This window comes from Oncorhynchus keta, chromosome 26, assembly GCF_023373465.1.
Source record: "Oncorhynchus keta strain PuntledgeMale-10-30-2019 chromosome 26, Oket_V2, whole genome shotgun sequence".
In the NCBI taxonomy this organism is placed as follows: Eukaryota; Metazoa; Chordata; class Actinopteri; order Salmoniformes; family Salmonidae; genus Oncorhynchus; species Oncorhynchus keta.
The window spans coordinates 5,101,791-5,127,853 of NC_068446.1; the positions used below are offsets into that span (position 1 = coordinate 5,101,791).

Sequence of the window (26,063 nt, forward strand, 5' to 3'; positions counted from 1 at the left end):
AGAGTGAGAGAGAGAGGAGAGAGAGAGAGAGAAGAGGGAGAAGAGAAAGAGAGACATCTCTATATGGTGTTGCAGTGCGAGGGAGTAGAGCACCAGATGGAACAGAATATACACAACTATTCAGTCTCTCTCTCCATCTCTCACTCTCTGTTTCTCTCTCTCCACCTCTTTCTTATTCCTCCTTTCTCTCTAGATCATTCTCATCTCTCATCTTTTTACCTCCCTCTCCACCACAACCCCCCCACCCCCCACCTCTCTCTCCATCTCTCTAACACATGACAGATTTGCGAGGACGTGCAGAAACAACTTGTCCCTATGAGGAAGCGTGGAGGACTGTGCATGGGCTCAACAGTTTGTGTGTGTTTGTGTGTTACCTGTGAGTATGCCTGGCTGTAATGGCTGTAGTCTGCAGAGGTATCTGTGCTGTAGGGCGCTGGGGCGTGAGAGGTGGAGGGTTGGGAGACAGGTGGCATAGCACTGCTGTACATCCCAGCCAGAGGCTGTCCTGCCTGCGTTTTACCGACCGCCGGGGCTGCACCACGGAGCAAACAACCAGAGAATACAGTCAAATTCATGTCAAAAAAGGGGGGAATCATCTGTTAAAGTTAAATCGACTTCCATTTTTTAAATATATATATATATATATATATATATATATATATATATATAGCAAACCCCAAGAATCTTAAACAACAAGCGTTCCTCCCTTCACTCATTGTTTCAGACGGCATCATACCCGGGAATGTGTGTCTGCCTGTGTACCTCACCTTGCATTACCATGCCAGGTAACACACTAGCTAGATTCAGGTAGGGGTTGGAGGGCAGCTTCATCTCTTTAGGAGGTTCACCCAGAAGAGAGATATGACAGCTGGGAGCCTGAAGACAGAGATAACCTTTCACCTTTACCACGCGGTCACTAAACCATATCATTAAAACAACCCATTTGATTTCTGAAACGCACGCCATACTAAATCCACATGGATGCATTCAACAATATACAGTGCCCTACAGATGTCCAAGTCACAATGCTGTGCACCCTTGGATACTAAGTGTGGCCTGCCACCCTGCGCCACCATCATCCCTCTATACACTCGCCTTACGCCACCATACAGCCTTGTGGAAATGAGTCCTTTTATCATGTCAAGATCCTGACTCATATCCATCCCATTAAACATACTTCACAGTGGCAGTCGAATGCCGGTGCCTGGCAGCCACACACACACACACACACACACACACACACACACACACAGTGTTAATTACTGTGCTCATGGGGGGAGCTGGGCTCCGTTACCCTGTGGCTCCTGTAAGATGTTCTCCAGAGTGGGAACGGTGGGACAGGAATAATAATGAAACTCAGAGGTGTGCCATCACACACAGAGAGAGAGAGAGACAGAGCTGGTGGGCAGAGGAGAGAGCTACTGGTATCTCAGTCAGTGCCAGCTCTAGAGCCTGATGTATTGTTGTGCTGTGTCTGAGCTCTATACTCACTCCACTAGCTTCGGTGCTACTGTGGCTGTATTGGCCGAGCTGGTGGGCTCCTGGGGCTTTGGGTGGAGGGGGGCCCAGCCCCGGGCTGCTCATTCCCAGTGAGTAGCTCTGTCCCTGGTGCTGAACGTGCATCGTGGTCCCAGGAGGCGCTGGCTGCCTGTCAGAGGCTGCGGTGGAGATGCAGGCCCCGTTCAGCTCCCCTCCCCCGGCTATACCCAGGTGTGCCCGCAGGTAGGGCATCATGCCCGCTGCTGACACCGTGGCCTGACTGGACGCTGGCATCGACTCCTGACCCAACTCTGTGGAGGAGAGAGAGCAAGGATAGAGGAGGAAGTCGGACTGTCACACCAGAGGCAGATTCATTCGCAGACTGGCCCATCTGCTTCTGTCAGTCACTTAACTTCCTGCTAGCCTACAATACACTACAGTCAAAGTAAACACAGTATGGTACGCCTGCTGTGCTCAGACTATAGGTTTCTCAACATTCTCTCTTACTCTACTATTAAATCCCTGTTAATACAATGTGCAGCACAATGTAGCCAACACAAAAACACCATTATCTAGCCGGGAGCAAGTGAAGATGACATGAACTCAGGTTAAAGGCGTTACGGAGCGGAGCACCTCCTACAATAACATCTATTCACCAGCAGCAGAACAGATGCCGCCCCCCCACTCCGTTTCATCCTGCAATCCCCGGATTTCATTCATTCCAGCTGCTTATATCCCTGTAATGAAGGACCTGCACAGCCCAGAGCAGTCAGCCATTATGGGCCTGCAGCAAACAGCACAATACCAGCAAACACAGATAAATGGACAACATCCCCCAGCAGACGAGACTCATTTCAATACATTTCCATAAATACTGACTTTGTCATTTGGACGATTTGAATTGCAAATGTAGGGTTGTCTGGTTGAGAAGAACAGTCACAGACACACGAGGCAGGACCCCCAGGCTAGGTGGTGCGTGGGGGGCTGTGGGTATGCATGCATACCCAGCCCAGGCCACTCACCGATGGGGGAGTCACCCAGCAGACCTTTGCCCAAGGTCATGTGGGCTGGAGGTCTGAGACCCAGGGCTTTCTGTAGGAGGAGACGAGAAGGGTCACCCAGCAGACTGGATACCTAGGGAGGGGAAGAGAGCGAGAGGAGGATAAAGGAAAACAGGCAGGGAAAGAAAGACGACAGAGGAGGCGATGAATTGAGTGAGAGTGTAGAGAGCAAGCGAGAGGCGGATGACGGGAGGAGAGAAGTAGAAGAAATGCAAAGGAAACGATGGGTGAGATGATGCAGAGATGGATAGCGACTTCACAACTCCACCGGCGCGCCACCACTTCCGCGTACCCACTGAGAGCAGAGTACTACCACTGCTGGAGCTAACGGAGCACATTAAGATTACCTCTCTCTCTCCTCTCACACGCTCTGTAGCTACGATGCCACAATGTGCTTTTAAAAACGGCATCAAATATGCAGGAAGCCCAGAGTTGTGCAACGAATCTCTACAGGAACGTGCAGGAAATACAGAGTCTCTACTGAAGTTTCAATATTGTGAGAATGATTACTGACGCAAACCAATCCTTTCTGCACGGAACCCATTAACTGTGCAGGAGTAGGTTTTCCCTAATGTTGTGATGTTTCATTTCAAATGACTGACAGAGGCAGCCAACCAAAAACACACACACACACACACACGTTGTCTCACATTGCTGATGTGCTTGTCTTTGATGTGTAAGAGCTGCTGCTGGGCCAGCTGCATGTGCAGGAGGTTCTGCAGAACCAGCCCGTTCCCCAACATGGCACCCTGGGAGAGAAACAGGGAGGGAAAACCAGTACACACACATATTTAGAACATACTGTAACACACGTTGCTACGTTTCTCCCTGTAACCCAGTCTCACCTGCTGTACCTTCCCCAGTTGTAGCAGGGCTGCTGTGAGGGGGGGTCTGAGGAACGGAGAAAGGCTGGGGTGCCGCCCGTACTTCCCTGGAGATGGAGAGGGGCAGGGGGAATGAATGGTAAAAAAAAACGATTCATCTTGGAGGATAACGGAAGCTAAATAGAAAAAGATGTCTTTATTAAACAGCTCAAGAAAGTGTTTCTCGGGTAAATTGTACAGAGCTACGGCGCACCTGAAACAGAGCATGGGACACGGCACTGAGATATAGTCTTAGCCATAACTCCAGCTAGTGACCCTCGACCCCCTCAGAATAGATGTACGCGTCAAAGCTAATGGTAGCTACCGCCAGAATAGGTAGAAAGTTTAACATTTAATCAGGGGCTAATTTTAGACTTCGTCCCAATTGTGTGTTCTTCTTTAAAGAGCCAGCCGCTCAGCCTCCACTCCCTCCTGCTCTCGTCTGTTCTGATGGAGGCTGAGAACAAGTTCATTATAACAGATGATTAGGCATTCATCAAAAAGAAGCCTGCGTGGAATTGATTGGACGGGACATGCTATTCAAAAGGACACGCCTATCTTTCACAGAGAGGAGGACACGGATACAAATCTCCCTGATAAACGACATGCTAGCAAATAAGTTCATGTGATTTACAATAGTCCTCCAAGGAAGAGAGTCCAGCTAATTGCTGCCTGCCTGGTGTGTGTGTGTGTGTGTGTCACCTCCTCGTTTCCCAGTGTGGTAGGGCCTCATGAGGACCTGTAGGGCTGCTGGGTTGGTCATGCTGTTCAGTAGCTGGGCCAGGTTGGGCTCCGGCAGTAAGCCCTTTTTACTACTCAACATCTGCCAACACACACACACACACACACACACACACACACACACACACACACACACACACACACACAAAAGGGAAAGGTTAGCACGGCTGGCTCTATCTCAGACAGTGTAGTGTAGTGTAGTGTAGTGACAGTGTAGTATTGTAAAACGTGGTTATAGTGGTGGAATCGTGATGAGGTCATATACTCTGTGTGCTAGTTTCTGTTTCTGTGTGGAGCCTGGGATCTCCTCATTAGGCGGTTCCTGATGGCACCATGGTCACTTGTTTGCAGCAGGGCACCCATCTGCTACTGGAGAACAGGGAGGGAGGGGGAAAGGGAGGGAGGGGGAAAGCGAGGGACAGAGAGGAGGGGAGAGGCAGGGAGAGAGGGAGGGAGAAATCTAGCAAGGCTTCAGGTCTGCTCCTTGCGCTACCGCAATGTGTTTTCTGTGAGCCACTAAACCAAGTTAAAGGGGTCAGGACGTGCCTTCCCACTGGGGGCCGGGGAGGAGATGTGGGGGAGTCCTCTCCATATGTTACCATATGGAGCTTCAGCCAGGGGATAGAACGGGGAGGGTTGGCTCGGTTTAGGCCAGATTCCCAGCCAGAAGGAAGACAACACACGAGCTAAACACCCCGAGCTTGGTTCGACAGTACACACGCTGGAGCACAGCGCCTCAAATATTCCCTGCTCATTATGTGACGGAAACTGATGGAACTAGAAATGCTAGCACCTGCAGGGCTGAGCTTAGCAGCACAGTACAGCCCGCAGACACCGAACTCACAGAGTAGACGTCCGCAACAACATTACCAAGATGATATTTACCCTTCAAACTAAGTTCAGCTGAATTCAGGCTCGCTCGTATCCTGTTAAATGGGGGAAGTACAGTGTGCATTACTACCTCTGATGGCGTTTTAGCCTGCCATACAGAGTGTGTATTTACATTTACATTTAAGTCATTTAGCAGACGCTCTTATCCAGAGCGACTTACAAATTGGTGCATTCACCTTATGACATCCAGTGGAACAGCCACTTTACAATAGTGCATCTAAATCTTTTAAGGGGGGTGTATCATACAGATAGTATGTTAGTTGGGTATTGAGTGAGACAGGTTTGTCCCCGAAGCACAGTTTGATCTGCCGCTGACAGCAACAAAGGAGAAGAAGAAAGGAGGGTCTCTCTCTCTCTCTCTCTCTCTCTCTCTCTCTCTCTCTCTCTCTCTCTCTCTCTCTCTCTCTCTCTCTCTCTCTCTCTCTCTCTCTCTCTCTCTCTCTCTCTCTCTCTCTCTCTCTCTCTCTCTCTCTCTCTCTCTCTCTCTCTCTCTCTCTCTCTCTCTCTCTCTCTCTCTCTCTCTCTCTCTCTCTCTCTCTCTCTCTCTCTCTGAAAATGTCAGTGCGCATCAGTGTGTTTGGTTGGTTGCTGGCTGGCTGGTTCCTTCAAGCATCAGAAAGCCTGACTCCCACACAATCACACCAGAGAGAGGGAAGGAGAGTGAGGGAGGGATAGAGAGAAGAAAAGAGGAGGGGGTCCATCTGGTCCTGTGTTCACACTCAGTTTCACAAACTGAATAAAATGACAGGAGGAATCCTCCTCTGAGTACAGTGGCTCTCCTCCGTGTCTCCTCTATTTGTCTCCTCCTCTCCTTACAGGGTTCTCATGTCGCTATGGTTTCCGTCTGCATCTCATTCATTCTAGTATGTTCAAGAGAACGAGCCCAAGGAACGAAATAGGATGTCAAATAAACAACCTTAAAGCCCTGTTCACTGTCTGAGTGTCACGCAGACGGTGAACAGTGGTCCCCGAGGTGCTGATTCCCGACTTAGGAATGTACCCCTTTCCTACACACTTCTCAGTAGTTGGTATTCACACTTACCTTGCGCAGCTGCGTAATCAGGCTTTGCAGACGTGGTTCCCTTTGCGCGCGCTGAATACATTTGATTCAACCACTGAAAACCCTCCTACTTGCTGGCCAACAGATTTTACAGTGGAGTTTTCAATTCAACCGGGTGCCCAGTACATTTATCTTAAGCCATCCCTTTAAATACGGTGTAACGCTTCAGTTCGAATTTTGTCCACAGACTAGAATATATCGAGAGAACGGGGTTCAGAATATTAAGGATCAATGAAAGAAAGCCACCTAAATGTACAGTGCATTCAGAAAAGTATTCCGACCCCTTCCCTTTTTCCACAATTTGTTACGTTACAGTCTTATCCTAAAATGGATTAAATAAATACAAATCCTCATCAATCTACACACAATACTCCATAATGACAACACAATACCCCATAATGACATCACAATACCCCATAATGACATCACAATACCCCATAATGACAAAGCAAAAACAGGTTTTTAGAAATGTAAGTATTCAGACCCTTTGCTATGAGGTACATCCTGTTTCCATTGATCATCCTTGAAATGTTTCTACAGCTTGATTGGAGTCCACCTGTGGTCAATTCAATTGATTGGACATGATTTGGAAAGGCACACACCTGTCTATATAAAAGGTGCCACAGTTGACAGTGCATGTCAGACCAAAATCCAAGCCATGATGTCGAAGGAATTGTCAGTAGAGCTCAGAGACAGGATTGTGTCAAGGCACAGATCTGGGGAAAGGTACTAAAACATTCCTGCAGCATTGAAGGTCCCCAAGAACACAGTGGCCTCCATCATTCTTAAATGTAAGAAGTTTGGAACCACTAAGACTCTTCTTAGAGCTGGCCACACTGAGCGGGAGAGGGAGGTGACCAAGAACCCGATGGTCACTCCAGAGTTCCTCTGTGGAGATGGTTGTCCTTCTGGAAGATTCTCCCATCTCTGCAGCACTCCACCAATCAGGCCTTTATGGTAGAGGGGCCAGACGAAAGCCTCTCCTCAGTAAAAGGCACATGACAGCCCACTTGGAGTTTGCCAAAAGGCAGCAAAAGACTCTCAGAGACTTGTCAGAATTGAGGGAAAGATGAACAAAGCACAGTACAGAGAGATTCTTGATGAACACTGGGATGAAGTTCACCTTCCAACAGGACAACGACCTTAAGAACACAGCCAAGACGATGCAGGAGTGGCTTCAGGACAAGTCTCTGAATGTCCTTGAGTGGCCGAGCCAGACCCTGGACTTGAACCCGATCAAATATCTCTGGAGAAACCTGAAAATAGCTGTGCACCGATAATCCCCATCCAACCTAACAGAGCTTGAGAGGATCTGCAGGAAATAATGGGAGAAACTCCCCAAATACAGGTGTGCCAAGCTTGTAGTGTCATCCCTAAGAAGACTCAAGGCTGTAATCGCTGCCAAAGGTGCTTCAACAAACTACTGAGTAAAGGGTCTGAAGACTTGTGTAAATATCATATTTCAGTTTTCATTTTTTATACCGGTTTTTGATGTGTCATTATTGTGTTGATATTGATGAGGGGCAAAACACGATTTAATCCATTTTAGAATAAGGCTGTAACGCAACAAAATGTGGAAAAAGTCAAGGGGTCTGAATACTTTCCAAATGCACGGCATAATTCACGTGTGTTTCAGCACCAATTGGCAGATTTAAAAATCCTTTGATCTTGTCGATTATTTAGGAGAGCCTGGGCGCACGAAAACCCATGTTAATGCTGGATGATAAATGTACATGGTATTATAGTAGGGAGAATACTGTACAATAGTAGGCTCTACCCTCGTCTAGTACCTGCACTAACCATGGAACTGTGTGATGACACGACCAAGTATTGCGATGGGTTCAGGTCGGTGTGAGCTCCGCTCCATAACGATTTAATTTAGCCTACGTCCTTAAATATATATATATATTATCAACTGTTACTAATGATGCTCAGCAGCAACCACACGTCCGTGCCAGCGATTACAGAGGAAGCACGCGAAGGTAAACAAAACCATGTCATTTAATGGAATGATAATGTCGCTTGTACCAAAACCAAGGGAACTAAAGAGTAAGTAAATTGGCAGTTGAATATGTGTGCCTGCTAAACGGTCCATACTGAGAGTGGCTAATATTTATACATGATAGAAACAGACAGACAGACAGACAGAGGCAGTCTATCGTTTAAGACACTGTGGAGTTCCCATCCCTGCAAGTTAAAAGGCAGCGCAATTTAAATTCTGCATAACGGAACAGCATTTCATGAACTTTACTGTGGGAAAGTTGGTGTTGATAAGCTTCAGCCATATGACTGGTGTCCCAATTGTCTCCAGCGATTAAAAAAGGCCAAACGGAAACAAGTCTCATTTATATTTACATATTTCCCTTATCCGAACGGACGACTCATCTACCGAGCTCGTATCAATACCTCTTATCAAGTTGCAAGTAACAGCGCACAGATGAAGGTGTTATTTCCATTGGAAAAGGTCAAAGGTGGTGGAATTATTAGGGAATAAGGTCAAGGTCAGAAGACGGCGTATCTGTAGACACACGTCCAAGCGCACCTTCATTTAGTCTCCTCAAACGCATCGCGGGTGAACAACGTGCTTCAGTTCAAGGTCAGAATAGGCACAGAGAGAAAAGTACATTAAAAAAGGGAATTCCGTTCCATTTACACGCTTGACTCGGGTCGGAAATCGTCCCCCTAATGAATAGTTGTCTTTGAATGTTCCCTCTTTAAGTCTATACTGTCTCGAGGCTATAGGCCTACCTTGTATCGCTCTGTTGTACACGTGCAAATATCAATTCCATTAAGATTACTACAGTAAAACTAACGGACATAAGGGTTGATCACTTTCAACAGAGACCTGATATACAGGGTCGTGCGAGGACAACAATCTATACAATACTATACGGTACTACTGCATGCCTAGTGCCGGATCACCTGGTATGTGCTGGAATACCTGGTATGACCAGTGAGATGTTGCAGTGTCGACAGACTGACAGTTCCTTCAGTTCCTGACAGCTCCACAGGTAGAAATGAGTGAATGGGGGAGAGATTAGCTGCTGCTTGTGCAGACTTCAATGTGTGTGTGTGTGTGTGATTTTGTCTGTGCATGGGTTTGATTACATTCGAGCAGTGTGTGTGTGTGTGTGTGTGTGTGTGTGTGTGTGTGTGTGTGTGTGTGTGTGTGTGTGTGTGTGTGTGTGTGTGTGTGTTGGTATGTTTGTTACAGCGGCAGTGGGCGCAGCATGATTTCCTTTCGTCAGAGGGAGTGGGTTTATTGTGAGCCAGTCCTACCCTGGGACAACTGTAATTATAACTGCCACCGTTATGGTGACTGTAACAGCCACACAGCACCAGAGAGAGAGAGAGAGAGAGAGAGAGAATGAGTAGGAGGCTATTTGTATTCATGTATATATGCATGTATGCGCGCAAGCATATTGAGTGAGCGTACGCAGCAAGTCAATGGAACCAACCGTTTATCGAGGTGTGCAGTCCTGACCATGGCACTAGTCCCTAGTTCAACTTTGTACTGTATCTAAATCAGTCAAATGGATCTCTATTTTCTATTTTTAATAAATGTGGGAATGTTTGCATATCTACAGTGTGTGTGTGTGTGTGTGTGTGTGTGTGTGTGTGTGTGTGTGTGTGTGTGTGTGTGTCCAGTCACTCACCACGCCCTGAGCAGCTATGAGAGCGGCCAATGTGCTCCTGCCTGAGGTTCCGGGGGTGCAGAGAGACAGACGGATCTCCTGTCCTCCCACCAGTGTTTTGTCCATCTCTATCAGAACGGCCTCCGCCTGCTCTGCACTCTCATACTCCACCACCCCGAAGCCACGCACCGGGCTGCCCTCGTCCTGGGCCAGCTGTAACACAGAGAATACACGTTACAACCACACACACCTCACTCTCATACCCCACCACCCCGAAGCCACGCACCGGGCTGCCCTCGTCCTGGGCCAGCTGTAACACAGAGAATACACGTTACAACCACACACACCTCACTCTCATACTCCACCACCCCGAAGCCACGCACCGGGCTGCCCTCGTCCTGGGCCAGCTGTAACACAGAGAATACACGTTACAACCACACACACCTCACTCTCATACTCCACCACCCCAAAGCCACGCACCGGGCTGCCCTCGTCCTGGGCCAGCTGTAACACAGAGAATACACGTTACAACCACACACACCTCACTCTCATACCCCACCACCCCGAAGCCACGCACCGGGCTGCCCTCGTCCTGGGCCAGCTGTAACACAGAGAATACACGTTACAACCACACACACCTCACTCTCATACTCCACCACCCCAAAGCCACGCACCGGGCTGCCCTCGTCCTGGGCCAGCTGTAACACAGAGAATACACGTTACAACCACACACACCTCACTCTCATACTCCACCACCCCGAAGCCACGCACCGGGCTGCCCTCGTCCTGGGCCAGCTGTAACACAGAGAATACACGTTACAACCACACACACCTCACTCTCATACTCCACCACCCCGAAGCCACGCACCGGGCTGCCCTCGTCCTGGGCCAGCTGTAACACAGAGAATACACGTTACAACCACACACACCTCACTCTCATACTCCACCACCCCAAAGCCACGCACCGGGCTGCCCACATCCTGGGCCAGCTGTAACACAGAGAATACACGTTACAACCACACACACCTCACTCTCATACTCCACCACCCCGAAGCCACGCACCGGGCTGCCCTCGTCCTGGGCCAGCTGTAACACAGAGAATACACGTTACAACCACACACACCTCACTCTCATACCCCACCACCCCGAAGCCACGCACCGGGCTGCCCTCGTCCTGGGCCAGCTGTAACACAGAGAATACACGTTACAACCACACACACCTCACTCTCATACCCCACCACCCCGAAGCCACGCACCGGGCTGCCCTCGTCCTGGGCCAGCTGTAACACAGAGAATACACGTTACAACCACACACACACACCTCACTCGAAACGGCACAGAACTAACGAACAAACAAGCAAACAAAACCGTGCGTGAACACTCCTATTCCATCACAGTTACAGTGTGTGTGGAGTATTTCATGCCGCCAGAGACTGGCAGTTACTTGACACATTGGAAAGAATTGACAAAAAAAGCAGAGCAAACTAGAATGCTATTTGGCCCTTAACAGAGAGTACACAGTGGCAGAATACCTGACCACTGTGACTGACCCAAAACCAAGGAAATCTTTGACACCGTACAGACTCAGTGAGCATGGCCTTGCTATTGAGAGAGGCCGCCGACGGCAGACCTGGTTCTCAAGAGAAGACAGGTTCATGTGCCCACTGCCCACAAAATGAGGTGGAAACTGAGCTGCACTTCCTAACCTCCTGCCCAATGTACAACCATATTAGAGAGACACATTTCCCTCAGATTACACACACCCACAAAGAATTTGAAAACAAATCATTTTGATCAACTCCCATATCTATTGGGTGAAATACCACAGTGTGCCATCACAGACGCAAGATGAGTGACCTGTTGCTACAAGAAAATGTCAACCAGTGAAGAACCAACACCATTGTAAATACAACCCATATTTATGTTCATATCATTTCCCTTAACTATTTGCACATCATTACAACACTGTATATAGACATAATAGACGTAAATGTAAATAATATGGCAAGTCTGTTGTGAGTGTAATGTTAACTGTATATTTTGTATTGTTTATTTAATTTTTGTTTATGATCTATTTCACTTGCTTTGGCAATGTAAACACACAGAGAGAGAGAGAGAGAGAGAGAGAGAGAGAGAGAGAGAGAGAGAGAGAGAGAGAGAGAGAGAGAGAGAGAGAGAGAGAGAGAGAGAGAGAGAGAGAGAGAGAGAGAGAGAGAGAGAGAGAGAGAGAGAGAGAGAGAGAGAGAGAGAGAGAGAGAGAGAGAGAGAGAGAGAGAGAGAGAGAGAGAGAGAGAGAGAGAGAGAGAGAGAGAGAGAGAGAGAGAGAGAGAGAGAGAGAGAGAGAGAGAGAGAGAGAGAGAGAGAGATTTACACCAAAATAGATAAACATGTCCACCAAAATATACGCTTGCTTTATCGACTTCCAAAAAGCATTTGATTCTACTTGGCATACAGGACTGTTCTACAAAGTTATTGAAAGTGGTGTAGGGGGTAAAACATATGACATACAGTGGGGCAAAAAAGTATTTAGTCAGCCACCAATTGTGCAAGTTCTCCCACTTAAAAATATGAGAGAGGCCTGTAATTTTCATCATAGATACACTTCAACTATGACAGACAAAATTAGAAGAACATTTTTTTTTAATGAATTTATTTGCAAATTATGGTGGAAAATAAGTATTTGGTCACCTACAAACAAGCAAGATTTCTGGCTCTCACAGACCTGTAACTTCTTCTTTAAGAGGCTCCTCTGTCCTCAACTCGTTACCTGTATTAATGGCACCTGTTTGAACTTGTTATCAGTATAAAAGACACCTGTCCACAACCTCAAACAGTCACACTCCAAGACCAAGACCAAAGAGCTGTCAAAGGGCTGTCAAAGGACACCAGAAACAAAATTGTAGACCTGCACCAGGCTGGGAAGACTGAATCTGCAATAGGTAAGCAGCTTGGTTTGAAGAAATCAACTGTGGGAGCAATTATTAGGAAATGGAAGACATACAAGACCACTGACAATCTCCCTCGATATGGGGCTCCACGCAAGATCTCACCCCGTGGGGTCCAAATTATCACAAGAACGGTGAGCAAAAATCCCAGAACCACATTTGAATGACTTGCAGAGAGCTGGGACCAAAGTAACAAAGCCTACCATCAGTAACACACTACGCCGCCAGGGACTCAAATCCTGCAGTGCCAGACGTGTCCCCCCGCTTAAGCCAGTACATGTCCAGGCCCGTCTGAAGTTTGCTAGAGAGCATTTGGATGATCCAGAAGAAGATTGGGAGAATGTCATATGGTCAGATGAAACCAAAATATAACTTTTTGGTAAAAACTCAACTAGTCGTGTTTGGAGGACAAAGAATGCTGAGTTGCATCCAAAGAACACCATACTTACTGTGAAGCATGGGGGTGGAAACATCATGCTTTGGGGCTGTTTTTCTGCAAAGAGACCAGGACGACTGATCCGTGTAAAGGAAAGAATGAATGGGGCCATGTATCGTGAGATTTTGAGTGAAAACCTCCATCAGCAAGGGCATTGAAGATGAAACGTGGCTGGGTCTTTCAGCATGACAATGATCCCAAACGCACCGCCCGGGCAACAAAGGAGTGGCTTTGTAAGAAGCATTTCAAGGTCCTGGAGTGGCCTAGCCAGTCTCCAGATCTCAACCCCATAGAACATTTTTGGAGGGAGTTGAAAGTCCGTGTTGCCCAGCAACAGCCCCAAAACATCACTGCTCTAGAGGAGATCTGCATGGAGGAATGGGCCAAAATACCAGCAACAGTGTGTGAAAACCTTGTGAAGACTTACAGAAAACGTTTGACCTCTGTCATTGCCAACAAAGGGTATATAACAAAGTATTGAAATAAACTTTTGTTATTGACCGAATACTTATTTTCCACCATAATTTGCAAATAAATTCATTAAAAATCCTACAATGTGATTTTCTGGATCTTTTTTTTCTCATTTTGTCTGTCATAGTTGAAGTGTACCTATGATGAAAATTACCAGCCTCTCTCATCTTTTTAAGTGGGAGAACTTGCACAATTGGTGGCTGACTAAATACTTTTTTGCCCCACTGTAATTAAATCAATGTATACTGGCAATACGTGCAGCATTAAAATTGGCAAGAAAACAGAATTCTTTAACCAGGGGAGGGGCCTTCGTCAGTGTTTTAATCTGAGCCCTGCACTACAATATTTACATCAACGAATTGGCCACTATTCTAGAAACATCCTCAGCCTCTGGTGTTAGTCTCCACAATTCAGAAGTTAAATGCCTACTCTTTGCAGATGACCTATGCCTGCTGTCACCCACAGCACATGGCCTACAGCAGAGCCTGGACCTGCTAGAGCAGTACTGCCAGACCTGGGCCCTGGCAGTAAACCCCCACAGCACATGGCCTACAGCAGAGCCTGGACCTGCTAGAGCAGTACTGCCAGACCTGGGCCCTGGCAGTAAATCCCCACAGCACATGGCCTACAGCAGAGCCTGGACCTGCTAGAGCAGTACTGCCGGATCTGGGTCCTGGCAGTAAACCCCCACAGCACATGGCCTACAGCAGAGCCTGGACCTGCTAGAGCAGTACTGCCAGACCTGGGCCCTGGCAGTAAACCCCCACAGCACATGGCCTACAGCAGAGCCTGGACCTGCTAGAGCAGTACTTACTGCCAGACCTGGGCCCTGGCAGTAAACACCCACAACACATGGCCTACAGCAGAGCCTGGACCTGCTAGAGCAGTACTGCCAGACCTGGGCCCTGGCAGTAAACCCCCACAGCACATGGCCTACAGCAGAGCCTGGACCTGCTAGAGCAGTACTGCCAGACCTGGGCCCTGGCAGTAAACCCCCACAGCACATGGCCTACAGCAGAGCCTGGACCTGCTAGAGCAGTACTGCCAGACCTGGGCCCTGGCAGTAAACCCCCACAGCAGAGCCTGGACCTGCTAGAGCAGTACTGCCGGATCTGGGTCCTGGCAGTAAACCCCCACAGCACATGGCCTACAGCAGAGCCTGGACCTGCTAGAGCAGTACTGCCAGACCTGGGCCTTGGCAGTAAACCCCAAAAAGACTAAAATAATGATTTTCCAGAGAAGATCCAGATCTCAGGGACCAAAGTTCTCAATTGGTACAAAATATATAGAGTACTGCACACACTACAATTACTTAGGTTTAAAAATAAGCTCAACTGGACACCTTAATGAGGCAGTGAATGAACAGAGAGAAAGCACGCAGGGCAAAAATAGGCCAATATCCACTAATAATAAAAACTCAAAAAAGAGCAATTAAGTTTTGGAAACATCTAAAATACTGTGACCCCCACTAATATCATTACCAAGCCCTGCAATACCAAGAGCTGAGCAAAGAAAAATCCCCTCATCCAGCTGGTCCTGGGGCTGAGTTCACAAACCTGTTCTACTAACACACTGAAGCCTCAGTCCCCTCATTCAGCTGGTCCTGGGGCCGAGTTCACAAACCTGTTCTACTAACACACTGAAGCTTCAGTCCCCACATCTAGCTGGTCCTGGGGCTGAGTTCACTAACCTGTTCTACTAACACACTGAAGCCTCAGTCCCCTCATCCAGCTGGTCCTGGGGCTGAGTTCACAAACCTGTTCTACTAACACACTGAAGCCTCAGTCCCCTCATTCAGCTGGTCCTGGGGCTGAGTTCACAAACCTGTTCTACTAACACACTGAAGCCTCAGTCCCCTCATCCAGCTGGTCCTGGGGCTGAGTTCACTAACCTGTTCTACTAACACACTGAAGCCTCAGTCCCCTCATCCAGCTGGTCCTGGGGCTGAGTTCACTAACCTGTTCTACTAACACACTGAAGCCTCAGTCCCCTCATTCAGCTGGTCCTGGGGCTGAGTTCACTAACCTGTTCTACTAACACACTGAAGCCTCAGTCCCCTCATTCAGCTGGTCCTGGGGCTGAGTTCACAAACCTGTTCTACTAACACACTGAAGCCTCAGTCCCCTCATCCAGCTGGTCCTGGGGCTGAGTTCACAAACCTGTTCTACTAACACACTGAAGCCTCAGTCCCCTCATTCAGCTGGTCCTGGGGCTGAGTTCACTAACCTGTTCTACTAACACACTGAAGCCTCAGTCCCCTCATTCAGCTGGTCCTGGGGCTGAGTTCACAAACCTGTTCTACTAACACACTGAAGCCTCAGTCCCCTCATCCAGCTGGTCCTGGGGCTGAGTTCACAAACCTGTTCTACTAACACACTGAAGCCTCAGTCCCCTCATCCAGCTGGTCCTGGGGCTGAGTTCACAAACCTGTTCTACTAACACACTGAAGACTCAGTCCCCTCATCCAGCTGGTCCTGAGTTCACTAACCTGTTCTACTAACACACTGAAGACTCAGTCCCCTCATCCAGCTGGTCCTGAGTTCACTAACCTGTTCTATTAACACACTGAAGCCTCAGTCCCCTCATCCAGCTGGTCCTGGGGCTGAGTTAACTAACCTGTTCTACTAACACACTGAAGCCTCATTCCCCTCATTCAGCTGGTCCTGGGGCTGAGTTCACAAACCTGTTCTACTAACACACTGAAGCTTCAGTCCCCTCATCTAGCTGGTCCTGGGGCTGAGTTCACTAACCTGTTCTACTAACACACTGAAGCCTCAGTCCCCTCATCCAGCTGGTCCTGGGGCTGAGTTCACAAACCTGTTCTACTAACACACTGAAGCCTCAGTCCCCTCATCCAGCTGGTCCTGGGGCTGAGTTCACTAACCTGTTCTACTAACACACTGAAGCCTCAGTCCCCTCATCCAGCTGGTCCTGGGGCTGAGTTCACTAACCTGTTCTACTAACACACTGAAGCCTCAGTCCTCTCATTCAGCTGGTCCTGGGGCTGAGTTCACTAACCTGTTCTACTAACACACTGAAGCCTCAGTCCCCTCATTCAGCTGGTCCTGGGGCTGAGTTCACAAACCTGTTCTACTAACACACTGAAGCCTCAGTCCCCTCATCCAGCTGGTCCTGGGGCTGAGTTCACAAACCTGTTCTACTAACACACTGAAGCCTCAGTCCCCTCATTCAGCTGGTCCTGGGGCTGAGTTCACTAACCTGTTCTACTAACACACTGAAGCCTCAGTCCCCTCATTCAGCTGGTCCTGGGGCTGAGTTCACAAACCTGTTCTACTAACACACTGAAGCCTCAGTCCCCTCATCCAGCTGGTCCTGGGGCTGAGTTCACAAACCTGTTCTACTAACACACTGAAGCCTCAGTCCCCTCATCCAGCTGGTCCTGGGGCTGAGTTCACAAACCTGTTCTACTAACAGACTGAAGCCTCAGTCCCCTCAGTCCGCCTCAGGACCAGAACATCCAATCAATCAGGATAAACCAAAACTACAACACAGTCAAAACAAAACTATATTGATTATTGGGAAACACAAGCACAAACACAAAGAAAATGCAGTGCTATCTGGCTTACTGATGAAAACCTTGACAAAGTACAGGCTCAGTGAGCACAGCCTTGCCATTGAGAAGGGTAGACACAGGGCAACCCGGCTCCCTGTAGAGGAAAGGCTGTGCAACCACTGTACCACAGCAGAACCTGAGACGGAGCTGCATTTCCTGACAAAATGTTTTTTTTTTTTTTAATAAAACAATTCCCCCCAATTTGAAACCCTTATTCAAAGTTTCAAAGACCTGAAAGTAGACTACCCGTCCTGTTGGGGGAGGACGCAGAGAGCTGTGGGTTGGCAGCGCACTACATTGCTGCCTGCCATGAGATGAGGGACAGTGTCTGACAGACCAATCAACCTGCACATGTCCTCTATGCTTATTGTTGTTGTTCAATGTGTTGGTTATTTTGACCCTTGGTTATTGTTGTTACTGTTGTCCCGGTGACAATTTAGATTCTCATGTTTATATTGAAATACCCCAAATAAGCTTTGACAATATGTACATTGTTACGTCATGCCAATAAAGCAAATTGGGGAGAGAGGGAGTGAGAGAGAGAAATTGAGAGAGAGAGAGAGAGAGTCTACAGCGGATTGTGAAAGAGCTCTGTTCAGCCCATTATCAAAGCGTCTGGCTTTCACAGAATCCACCTGAGCTATGAGAGATGTAATACAGCTACTCCTACTCGTCCCGGCTTTCTCTCTAAGACTTAGACAAATAAACACACACATTCACACAAGCACGCACACATACCGTACACTCACACAGACACACAAAAAGGAACCCTACTCTTCTCAGTACTGACACAATGACAGAGCAGTTTCCTCACCATAAAGTGCAGGCTGGTTTCCATCCAATTTGGACGGTGATTCACTGATCTTGTCCGTCGGGGCGTCTGCGGTGACGGAAAGTTTTCCTCCAAAAAGCATTTTGACGAGTCGGTTAAAGAAATGAACAATTCAAATAGGCTTCTTCTTTAAGAACAGGTCCAGTCTTTCGTTAAATAGCAGAAAACAAATAATTCAGTCAACATTCATTCCGGGTTATTGGCTATAGGTTCGGCACGCATCATCGCATTTTGTTTCAGAAAGTAGGCCCTCTTCAAAGTCTGGCAGATAGAGGCTTTTTCTCTAGAAAGCCCTCTTGCATACACTTCCTCCATAACTTACATCCCTGTTACCTTTTAGACCCGGTATCAGGGTTGGCTAACCCTAGACATCCCTTCAATCGCCACCGAGTTTGGTTAATCTGCATTTAGTTCTCATGTGGAATGAAGAATGTGTTTGTGTCATTTGATCGTGTATTGCTTTTCATGCACAGTGTAATTGATGTGTACAATCTGCGAAAGAGACAGCGATCTCAGCATATCTTCCTGCTTAAATAAAGGTTTAAGCATTAACAGATACAGTGGGTATCGCTGTATTCACCAAGTTCTTATTTACAACGACGGCCGAGGAACAGTCGGTTGTTTACAATGACAGCCTACCAGGGAACAGTCGGTTAACTGCCGTGTTCAGGGGCAGAACGGCAGATTTTTTACCTTGTCAGCTCGGGGGATTCCATCCACCAACCTTTCGGTTACTGGCCCAACACTCTAACCACTAGGCTACCTGCCGTGCTTAGCTCCAACCTGACTCTTTTTATCCAGAACAACACCCAGGTCTTTGCCGATATCAAGCATAACATGATGCAGCCAATAAGAAGGCATTTACTCAGCGACGTGACGTGTTGGATTTGAAGAATCCAACACAGTAGTGCTTTTTCCCAGTATTACTTCAGTGCCTTATTCTGTATGTTTCTATACTTCTTTTCACTCTGTCATTTAGATCATTATTGTGGAGTCACTATAATGCAGTTGATCCATCCTCAGTTTTCTCCCATCACAGTCGTTGAACTGCGCAGCTGCTTTAAAAATCACCAATGGCCTCACGGTGACATCCCTGAGCAGTCACCTTCCTGTTCTGCAGCTCAGTTCAGAAGGGCCATGCTTATAAAGAGATATTAAATATGTTATTGTTAGTCGTCTACCAATCACTGCCCTTCTTTACGAGGCTTTCGCAAAGCTCCCTGGTCTTTGTAGTTTAACCTGTGCTTGAAATTCAACACTTGACTGAGGGAGAGATGTATGTATGGGGCACAGATGTATGTATGGGGGACAGATGTATGTATGGGGGACAGATGTATGTATGGGGGACAGATGTATGTATGGGGGACAGATGTATGTATGGGGGACAGATGTATGTATGGGGGACAGATGTATGTATGGGGGACAGATGTATGTTTGGGGGACAGATGTATGTTTGGGGGACAGATGTATGTTTGGGGGACAGATGTATGTTTGGGGGACAGATGTATGTATGGGGGACAGATGTATGTATGGGGGACAGATGTATGTATGGGGGACAGATGTATGTATGGGGGACAGATGTATGTATGGGGGACAGATGTATGTATGGGGGACAGATGTATGTATGGGGGACAGATGTATGTATGGGGGACAGATGTATGTATGGGGGACAGATGTATGTATGGGGGACAGATGTATGTATGGGGGACAGATGTATGTATGGGGGACAGATGTATGTATGGGGGACAGATGTATGTATGGGGCACAGATGTATGTATGGGGGACAGATGTATGTATGGGGGACAGATGTATGTATGGGGGACAGATGTATGTATGGGGGACAGATGTATGTATGGGGGACAGATGTATGTATGGGGGACAGATGTATGTATGGGGGACAGATGTATGTATGGGGGACAGATGTATGTATGGGGGACAGATGTATGTATGGGGGACAGATGTATGTATGGGGGACAGATGTATGTATGGGGGACAGATGTATGTATGGGGGACAGATGTATGTATGGGGGACAGATGTATGTATGGGGGACAGATGTATGTATGGGGCACAGATGTATGTATGGGGGACAGATGAATGTATGGGGGACAGAGGAAGGGTTAGTCATTCAAAAATCTTTTCAACCCCTATTATTTCACACGGAGTGAATCTATGTAACTTATTGTGATTTGTTAAGCCGCACTAGTTAAATCCTGTCTAAACATTGGGGTTGAATACTACTAATATTTTAGTTAATGGATTTTTATTCATTTGTAAAAATGGATCAAATGTTTATTTCACTTTGACACTGAAGTACCCCCAAAAAAAAAAATAATAATCACAAATACATCTATTTCAATCCCTCTTTTGGAATGCAACAAAATGTGAAAGAAACCCAAGGGGGGAATATTTATAAATATTTATAATACCCAGTGTAAAGTCTCCTGACACAGAGTTATTATTGCTACACGGGTCACGGTCCATCAATAGGAGTGAAAGCAGATATGGAGGGATGGAAGGAGGGAGGGGAAGAGAGACGGATAGATGGATGGATGGAGAGAAGGAGAGAGGTCAGTCAGTATATCCCCTGCCTGGAAATGTGTCAATTTAAGCCCACTGTAATTTGACAAGGAGCCATTCAGCCTCGTACTTGATTACGTCCCAAATGGCACCCTATTCCCCTTGTATAGTGCACTACTTCTGATCAGAGCCCATTGAGAATAGGGGGCCATTTGGGATTTTAATTTGAAAAACTTGTGTCCGTCAGCAGAAGGGATCACTTAAATAATGCACCGGACCCGCAGTCCTGTCATACACTTACATGGCTGCCTAATGGAGCTTGCAAGAAAGGTATGTCACTGTAATTGTGCGCGTGACATGCAAAAAACGTGAACCTTGAAAATGAAGACCAACTGACAATAACATAGGCTTCCTGCTCACTGCCGGCCACAGTTCAGCTAGACGGAAAGGTTTGACAAGGCAGGACTGAATCGCATGTAGTACAGATTCTCCATACCATAACGAGGCTGCTGTCATAACCCTCCATCGCACATCCTCTCACACCACCATTTCCTCTCCTCAACTCCCACTCGTCTGCCAGTCCCTCCGGTCTGAGGAGAGAGGGATGAGGAGGAGAGGTGTGTAGGAGGAGGTCGATAGGCCATCAGCATACATTAGCCATACACTATGGAAATTACCTTCCTCTCCTCTTTACCAGTCTACCACTTCAACGCCCTGAGGGAGGGAGGGAGGTTGCTGTAAGTGAGTGGCAAAGCAAGAGAGAGAGAGAGAGAGAATGAGTTAGAAAAAGAGAGCGAGGCACATACATAGGCTTTGCAATCACACAAACGCATTAAGCTGTTATGCTCATTCATATTCTACACAAAGTGTGTGTGCGTTCAGTGTGAAGGCCAAATTACAGAGGAAGAACTTTTTGAGGCTATTAAATCCTTTCAGTCTGGAAAAAACCCAGGGCTTGATTGGATACCGGTAGAGGTATATCAAGCCTTTTTTGATGTACTAAAAGCTCCATTGTTAGATTGTTTTAACTACCCCTATAGAAATGGTAGTCTGTCAGGTACTCAGCAGGATGGTCTGATTTCTCTATTATTAAAACAAGACCCAGATGGCAAATATAAAGACCCAGTCTATCCAAAAAAAACTGGAGGCCTCTTACACTTCAATGTTGTGATGCAAAAATACTAGCGAAATTCATAGCACTCAGAATTAAAAGGGTTTTTACCAGGTATTGTTCATCCTGATCAGACAGGTTTTTTTACATGGACAATACATTGGGGATAAGACACGACAACTAATAATAGAACATCATGAAACATCTATGAAGCCAGGCCTGGTATTTATAGTGGATTTTGAAAAGACATTTGATAGAGTAAGACTGGATTTTATTTATAAATGCCTAGATTTTTTAAATTTGGGTAATTCTCTTGTAAAATGGGTAAAAATAATGTAGAGCAACCCCAGGTGTAAAATAGTAAATAACGGCTACTTCTCAGAGTTTTGAATTGTCAAGGGGAATTAAACAAGAGTGTCCGCAGTCACCATATCTATTCGTTATGTCCATTGAAAAGCTAGCTATTATCCGATCCAGTAACAACATTAGAGGATTAGAAATCCAAGGCTTAAAAACAGAGGTGTCCATGTATGCTGATGACTCAAGGGTTTATATTAGGTCCTCAAACTAGATCCCTGCAATGTCTCATTGAGGATCTAGATAGGTTTTAGTCCAGAAAAAGAGTACAGAAAAGTTCATCATGATAAGTGTACAATATTACGTATTGGATCTTCAAAAAATACAACTTTTACATCACCCTGCAGTTCACCTAAAACAAATGGGCTGATGGCATTCATCAGTTTCCTCACTTACTTATGGCGCTGCCTACTCCTGATAATTCATTTTTCATATGAAAAAGACATTTAGCTTTATTTGGGACAAAATAAAACATGCCATCTATACAATGAATTTGAATTAGGTGGGTTTAGATTATTAAATATAAAAGCACAAAACCTCTCTCTTTAGGGTTCAAGTTTTACTTGCAGAGATGGATAAAATTTCAATTTCATCCCCTGGAAAAGATTCAACAAACATTACAACAAATATTATGGCTGAACTCAGATGTGCTGGTTGATAAAATACCTGTATTTATGGGAAATAAGGGTATTTTGGTTCTTAAATTATATTGTAAATTGAAATGGTAGAGTTATGTCATTCATGGAGATATCAGAATTGTATGGGAAGGTCTGCTCAATCCAAGAGTACAACCAATTAATTACAGCATTGAATATTTGGGGCATAAAATCATCGAAGCTCTGCAGATTTTGTCGTGAGGATCCAGAAACAATAGACCATTTATTTTGGTATTGACCTCAGGTAGTCTGTTTCTGGTCTCAGGTTCAGGAATGGTGGAAAATGCATAGCATTGATCTACAATTGACCGTAGAAATAGGAGATCTGGAGAGACCGGGTCAGTCAATTACTAATACTATTAGTAAAAGTATTTATCTTCAACTTGCAATCTGTGGATTCTATTCGATTAGATAGATTGAAATTGTACGTTAAACATCACAGTATAGTTGAAAGATATGTGTTGCGTAGAAACCCGAAGAGAGTGGCCAGCAGAGATAGATGGGATGGGCTGAGGGAAGCTGAGGGTTGAGATGTGGAATTGGAGACAAGTGGGAGTGGAGTTGCTGTGTTGGGGAGAGAATGATGGTCAAAGATACATTGTTTTTTTAAAGTCCAAATACAAAAATAAAACATAATAAAAAGTACGTTTGAATGACACTGAGGGGCAGTGTTTTTACAACTAACGCCGGTTTGCCAGAGGCGGTTGCCGTGCAGGTGTTTGTACACATGCATATACACACACTCATTCAAATAATGTAGTAGTGCCAAACATACACACAAACATATACAGTTGGCATTGCTGTTCTGATTTTAGTTGTTGTCCTTTGTTTTCAATGTATTTATATATATATATATATATTTTGCATTTGCAATTTGTTTTCTTCTGTCTTTTCCTTTTTTCTCTTTAGTTCTCTAGGAGGGTTCGGGTTCACGTTCTTTTGGCCTGGTGGGAGATCTGTCAACGTGCCCTTGAGCAAGGCATTGACCCTGGATGCTTCTGTGTGTCACTCTGAATGGGAATCTGTTGGATGACTGGTGTGATGTTTGTCGGATGACTGGTGTGATGTAGTTGTTGGATGACTGGTGTGGTGTAGTTGTTGGATGACTGGTGTGGTGTAGTTGTTGGATGACTGGTGTGATGTAGTTGTTGGATGACTGGTGTGATGTTTGTTGGATGACTGGTGTGATGTAGTTGTCGGATGACTGGTGTGATGTAGTTGTCGGATGACTGGTGTGATGTAGTTGTTGGATGACTGGTGTGATGTAGTTGTCGGATGACTGGTGTGATGTAGTTGTCGGATGACTGGTGTGATGTAGTTGTCTTTGATGGCGGATGACTGGTGTGATGTAGTTGTCTGGTCAAGTTGTTGGATGACTGGTGTGATGTAGTTGTTGAATGACTGGTGTGATGTAGTTGTTTGATGACTGGTGATGTAGTTGTTGAATGACTGGTGTGATGTAGTTGTTTGATGACTGGTGTGATTAGATGACTGGTGTGATGTAGTTGTTGGATGACTGGTGTGATGTAGTTGTTGGATGACTTCTGGTGTGTGACTGGTGTGATGTAGTTGTCGGATGACTGAATGGGATGTAGTTGTTGTTGGATGACTGGTGTGATGTAGTTGTTGGATGACTGGTGTGTTGGATGACTGTGTAGTTGTTGGATGACTGGTGTGATGTAGTTGTTGGATGACTGGTGTGATGTAGTTGTTGGATGACTGGTGTGATGTAGTTGTTGGATGACTGGTGTGATGTAGTTGTTGGATGACTGGTGTGATGTAGTTGTTGGATGACTGGTGTGATGTAGTTGTTGGTATGATGACTGGTGTGATGTAGTTGTTGGATGACTGGTGTGATGTAGTTGTTGGATGACTGGTGTGATGTAGTTGTTGGATGACTGGTGTGATGTAGTTGTTGGATGACTGGTGTGATGTAGTTGTTGGATGACTGGTGTGATGTAGTTGTTGGATGACTGGTGTGATGTAGTTGTTGGATGACTGGTGATGTAGTTGTTGGATGACTGGTGTGATGTAGTTGTTGGATGACTGGTGTGATGTAGTTGTTGGATGACTGGTATGATGTAGTTGTTGGATGACTGGTGTGATGTAGTTGTTGGATGACTGGTGTGATGTAGTTGTTGGATGACTGGTATGTAGTTGTTGGATGACTGTTGATGAGACTGGTGATTGTGACTGGTGGATGTAGTGACTGGTGTGATGTAGTTGTTGGATGACTGGTGTGATGTAGTTGTTGGATGACTGGTGTGATGTAGTTGTTGGATGACTGGTGTGATGTAGTTGTTGGATGACTGGTGTGATGTAGTTGTTGGATGACTGGTGTGATGTAGTTGTTGGATGACTGGTGTGGTGTAGTTGTTGGATGACTGGTGTGATGTAGTTGTTGGATGACTGGTGTGGTGTAGTTGTTGGATGACTGGTGTGATGTAGTTGTTGGATGACTGGTGTGATGTAGTTGTTGGATGACTGGTGTGATGTAGTTGTTGGATGACTGGTGTGATGTAGTTGTTGGATGACTGGTGTGATGTAGTTGTTGGATGACTGGTGTGATGTAGTTGTTGGATGACTGGTGTGATGTAGTTGTTGGATGACTGGTGTGATGTAGTTGTTGGATGACTGGTGTGGTGTAGTTGTTGGATGACTGGTGTGATGTAGTTGTTGGATGACTGGTGTGATGTAGTTGTTGGATGACTGGTGTGATGTAGTTGTTGGATGACTGGTGTGATGTAGTTGTTGGATGACTGGTGTGATGTAGTTGTTGGATGACTGGTGTGATGTAGTTGTTGGATGACTGGTGTGATGTAGTTGTTGGATGACTGGTGTGATGTAGTTGTTGGATGACTGGTGTGATGTAGTTGTTGGATGACTGGTGTGATGTAGTTGTTGGATGACTGGTGTGATGTAGTTGTTGGATGACTGGTGTGATGTAGTTGTTGGATGACTGGTGTGATGTAGTTGTTGGATGACTGGTGTGATGTAGTTGTTGGATGACTGGTATGATGATTGTTGGATGACTGGTATGATGTAGTTGTTGGATGACTGGTGTGATGTAGTTGTTGGATGACTGGTGTGATGTAGTTGTTGGATGACTGGTATGATGTAGTTGTTGGATGACTGGTATGTTTGTTGGATGACTGGTGTGATGTAGTTGTTGGATGACTGGTGTGATGTAGTTGTTGGATGACTGGTGTGATGTAGTTGTTGGATGACTGGTAGATGTAGTTGTTGATGACTGGTGTGATGTAGTTGTTGGATGACTGGTGTGATGTAGTTGTTGGATGACTGGTGACTGATGTAGTTGTTGGATGACTGGTGTGATGTAGTTGTTGGATGACTGGTGTGATGTAGTTGTTGGATGACTGGTGTGGTGTAGTTGTTGGATGACTGGTGTGATGTAGTTGTTGGATGACTGGTG

The 26,063-nt window shown here is 46.2% G+C and overlaps 1 protein-coding gene across 6 annotated transcripts in view; it reads right to left on the minus strand.

Annotated features, from left to right (window-relative positions):
* LOC118358858 (ribonucleoprotein PTB-binding 2-like) overlaps positions 1–26,063 on the minus strand; it is a 113,450-nt gene that overhangs the window by 8,811 nt on the left and 78,576 nt on the right. For 2 of the 6 annotated variants that reach the window (XM_052480094.1, XM_052480095.1), the window contains exons 4-11: positions 9,752–9,943; positions 4,106–4,226; positions 3,386–3,471; positions 3,191–3,289; positions 2,502–2,613; positions 1,492–1,790; positions 768–876; positions 375–532 (exon numbers count right to left, since the gene is read on the minus strand). In XM_052480094.1, the coding sequence (XP_052336054.1) occupies positions 375–532; positions 768–876; positions 1,492–1,790; positions 2,502–2,613; positions 3,191–3,289; positions 3,386–3,471; positions 4,106–4,226; positions 9,752–9,943 (1,176 nt within the window). Of the gene's footprint in view, positions 1–374; positions 533–762; positions 877–1,491; positions 1,791–2,501; positions 2,614–3,190; positions 3,290–3,385; positions 3,472–4,105; positions 4,227–9,751; positions 9,944–26,063 lie in introns of all 6 variants that reach the window. The other 4 variants (XM_052480098.1, XM_052480099.1, XM_052480096.1 and 1 more) reach the window with 2 other exon arrangements.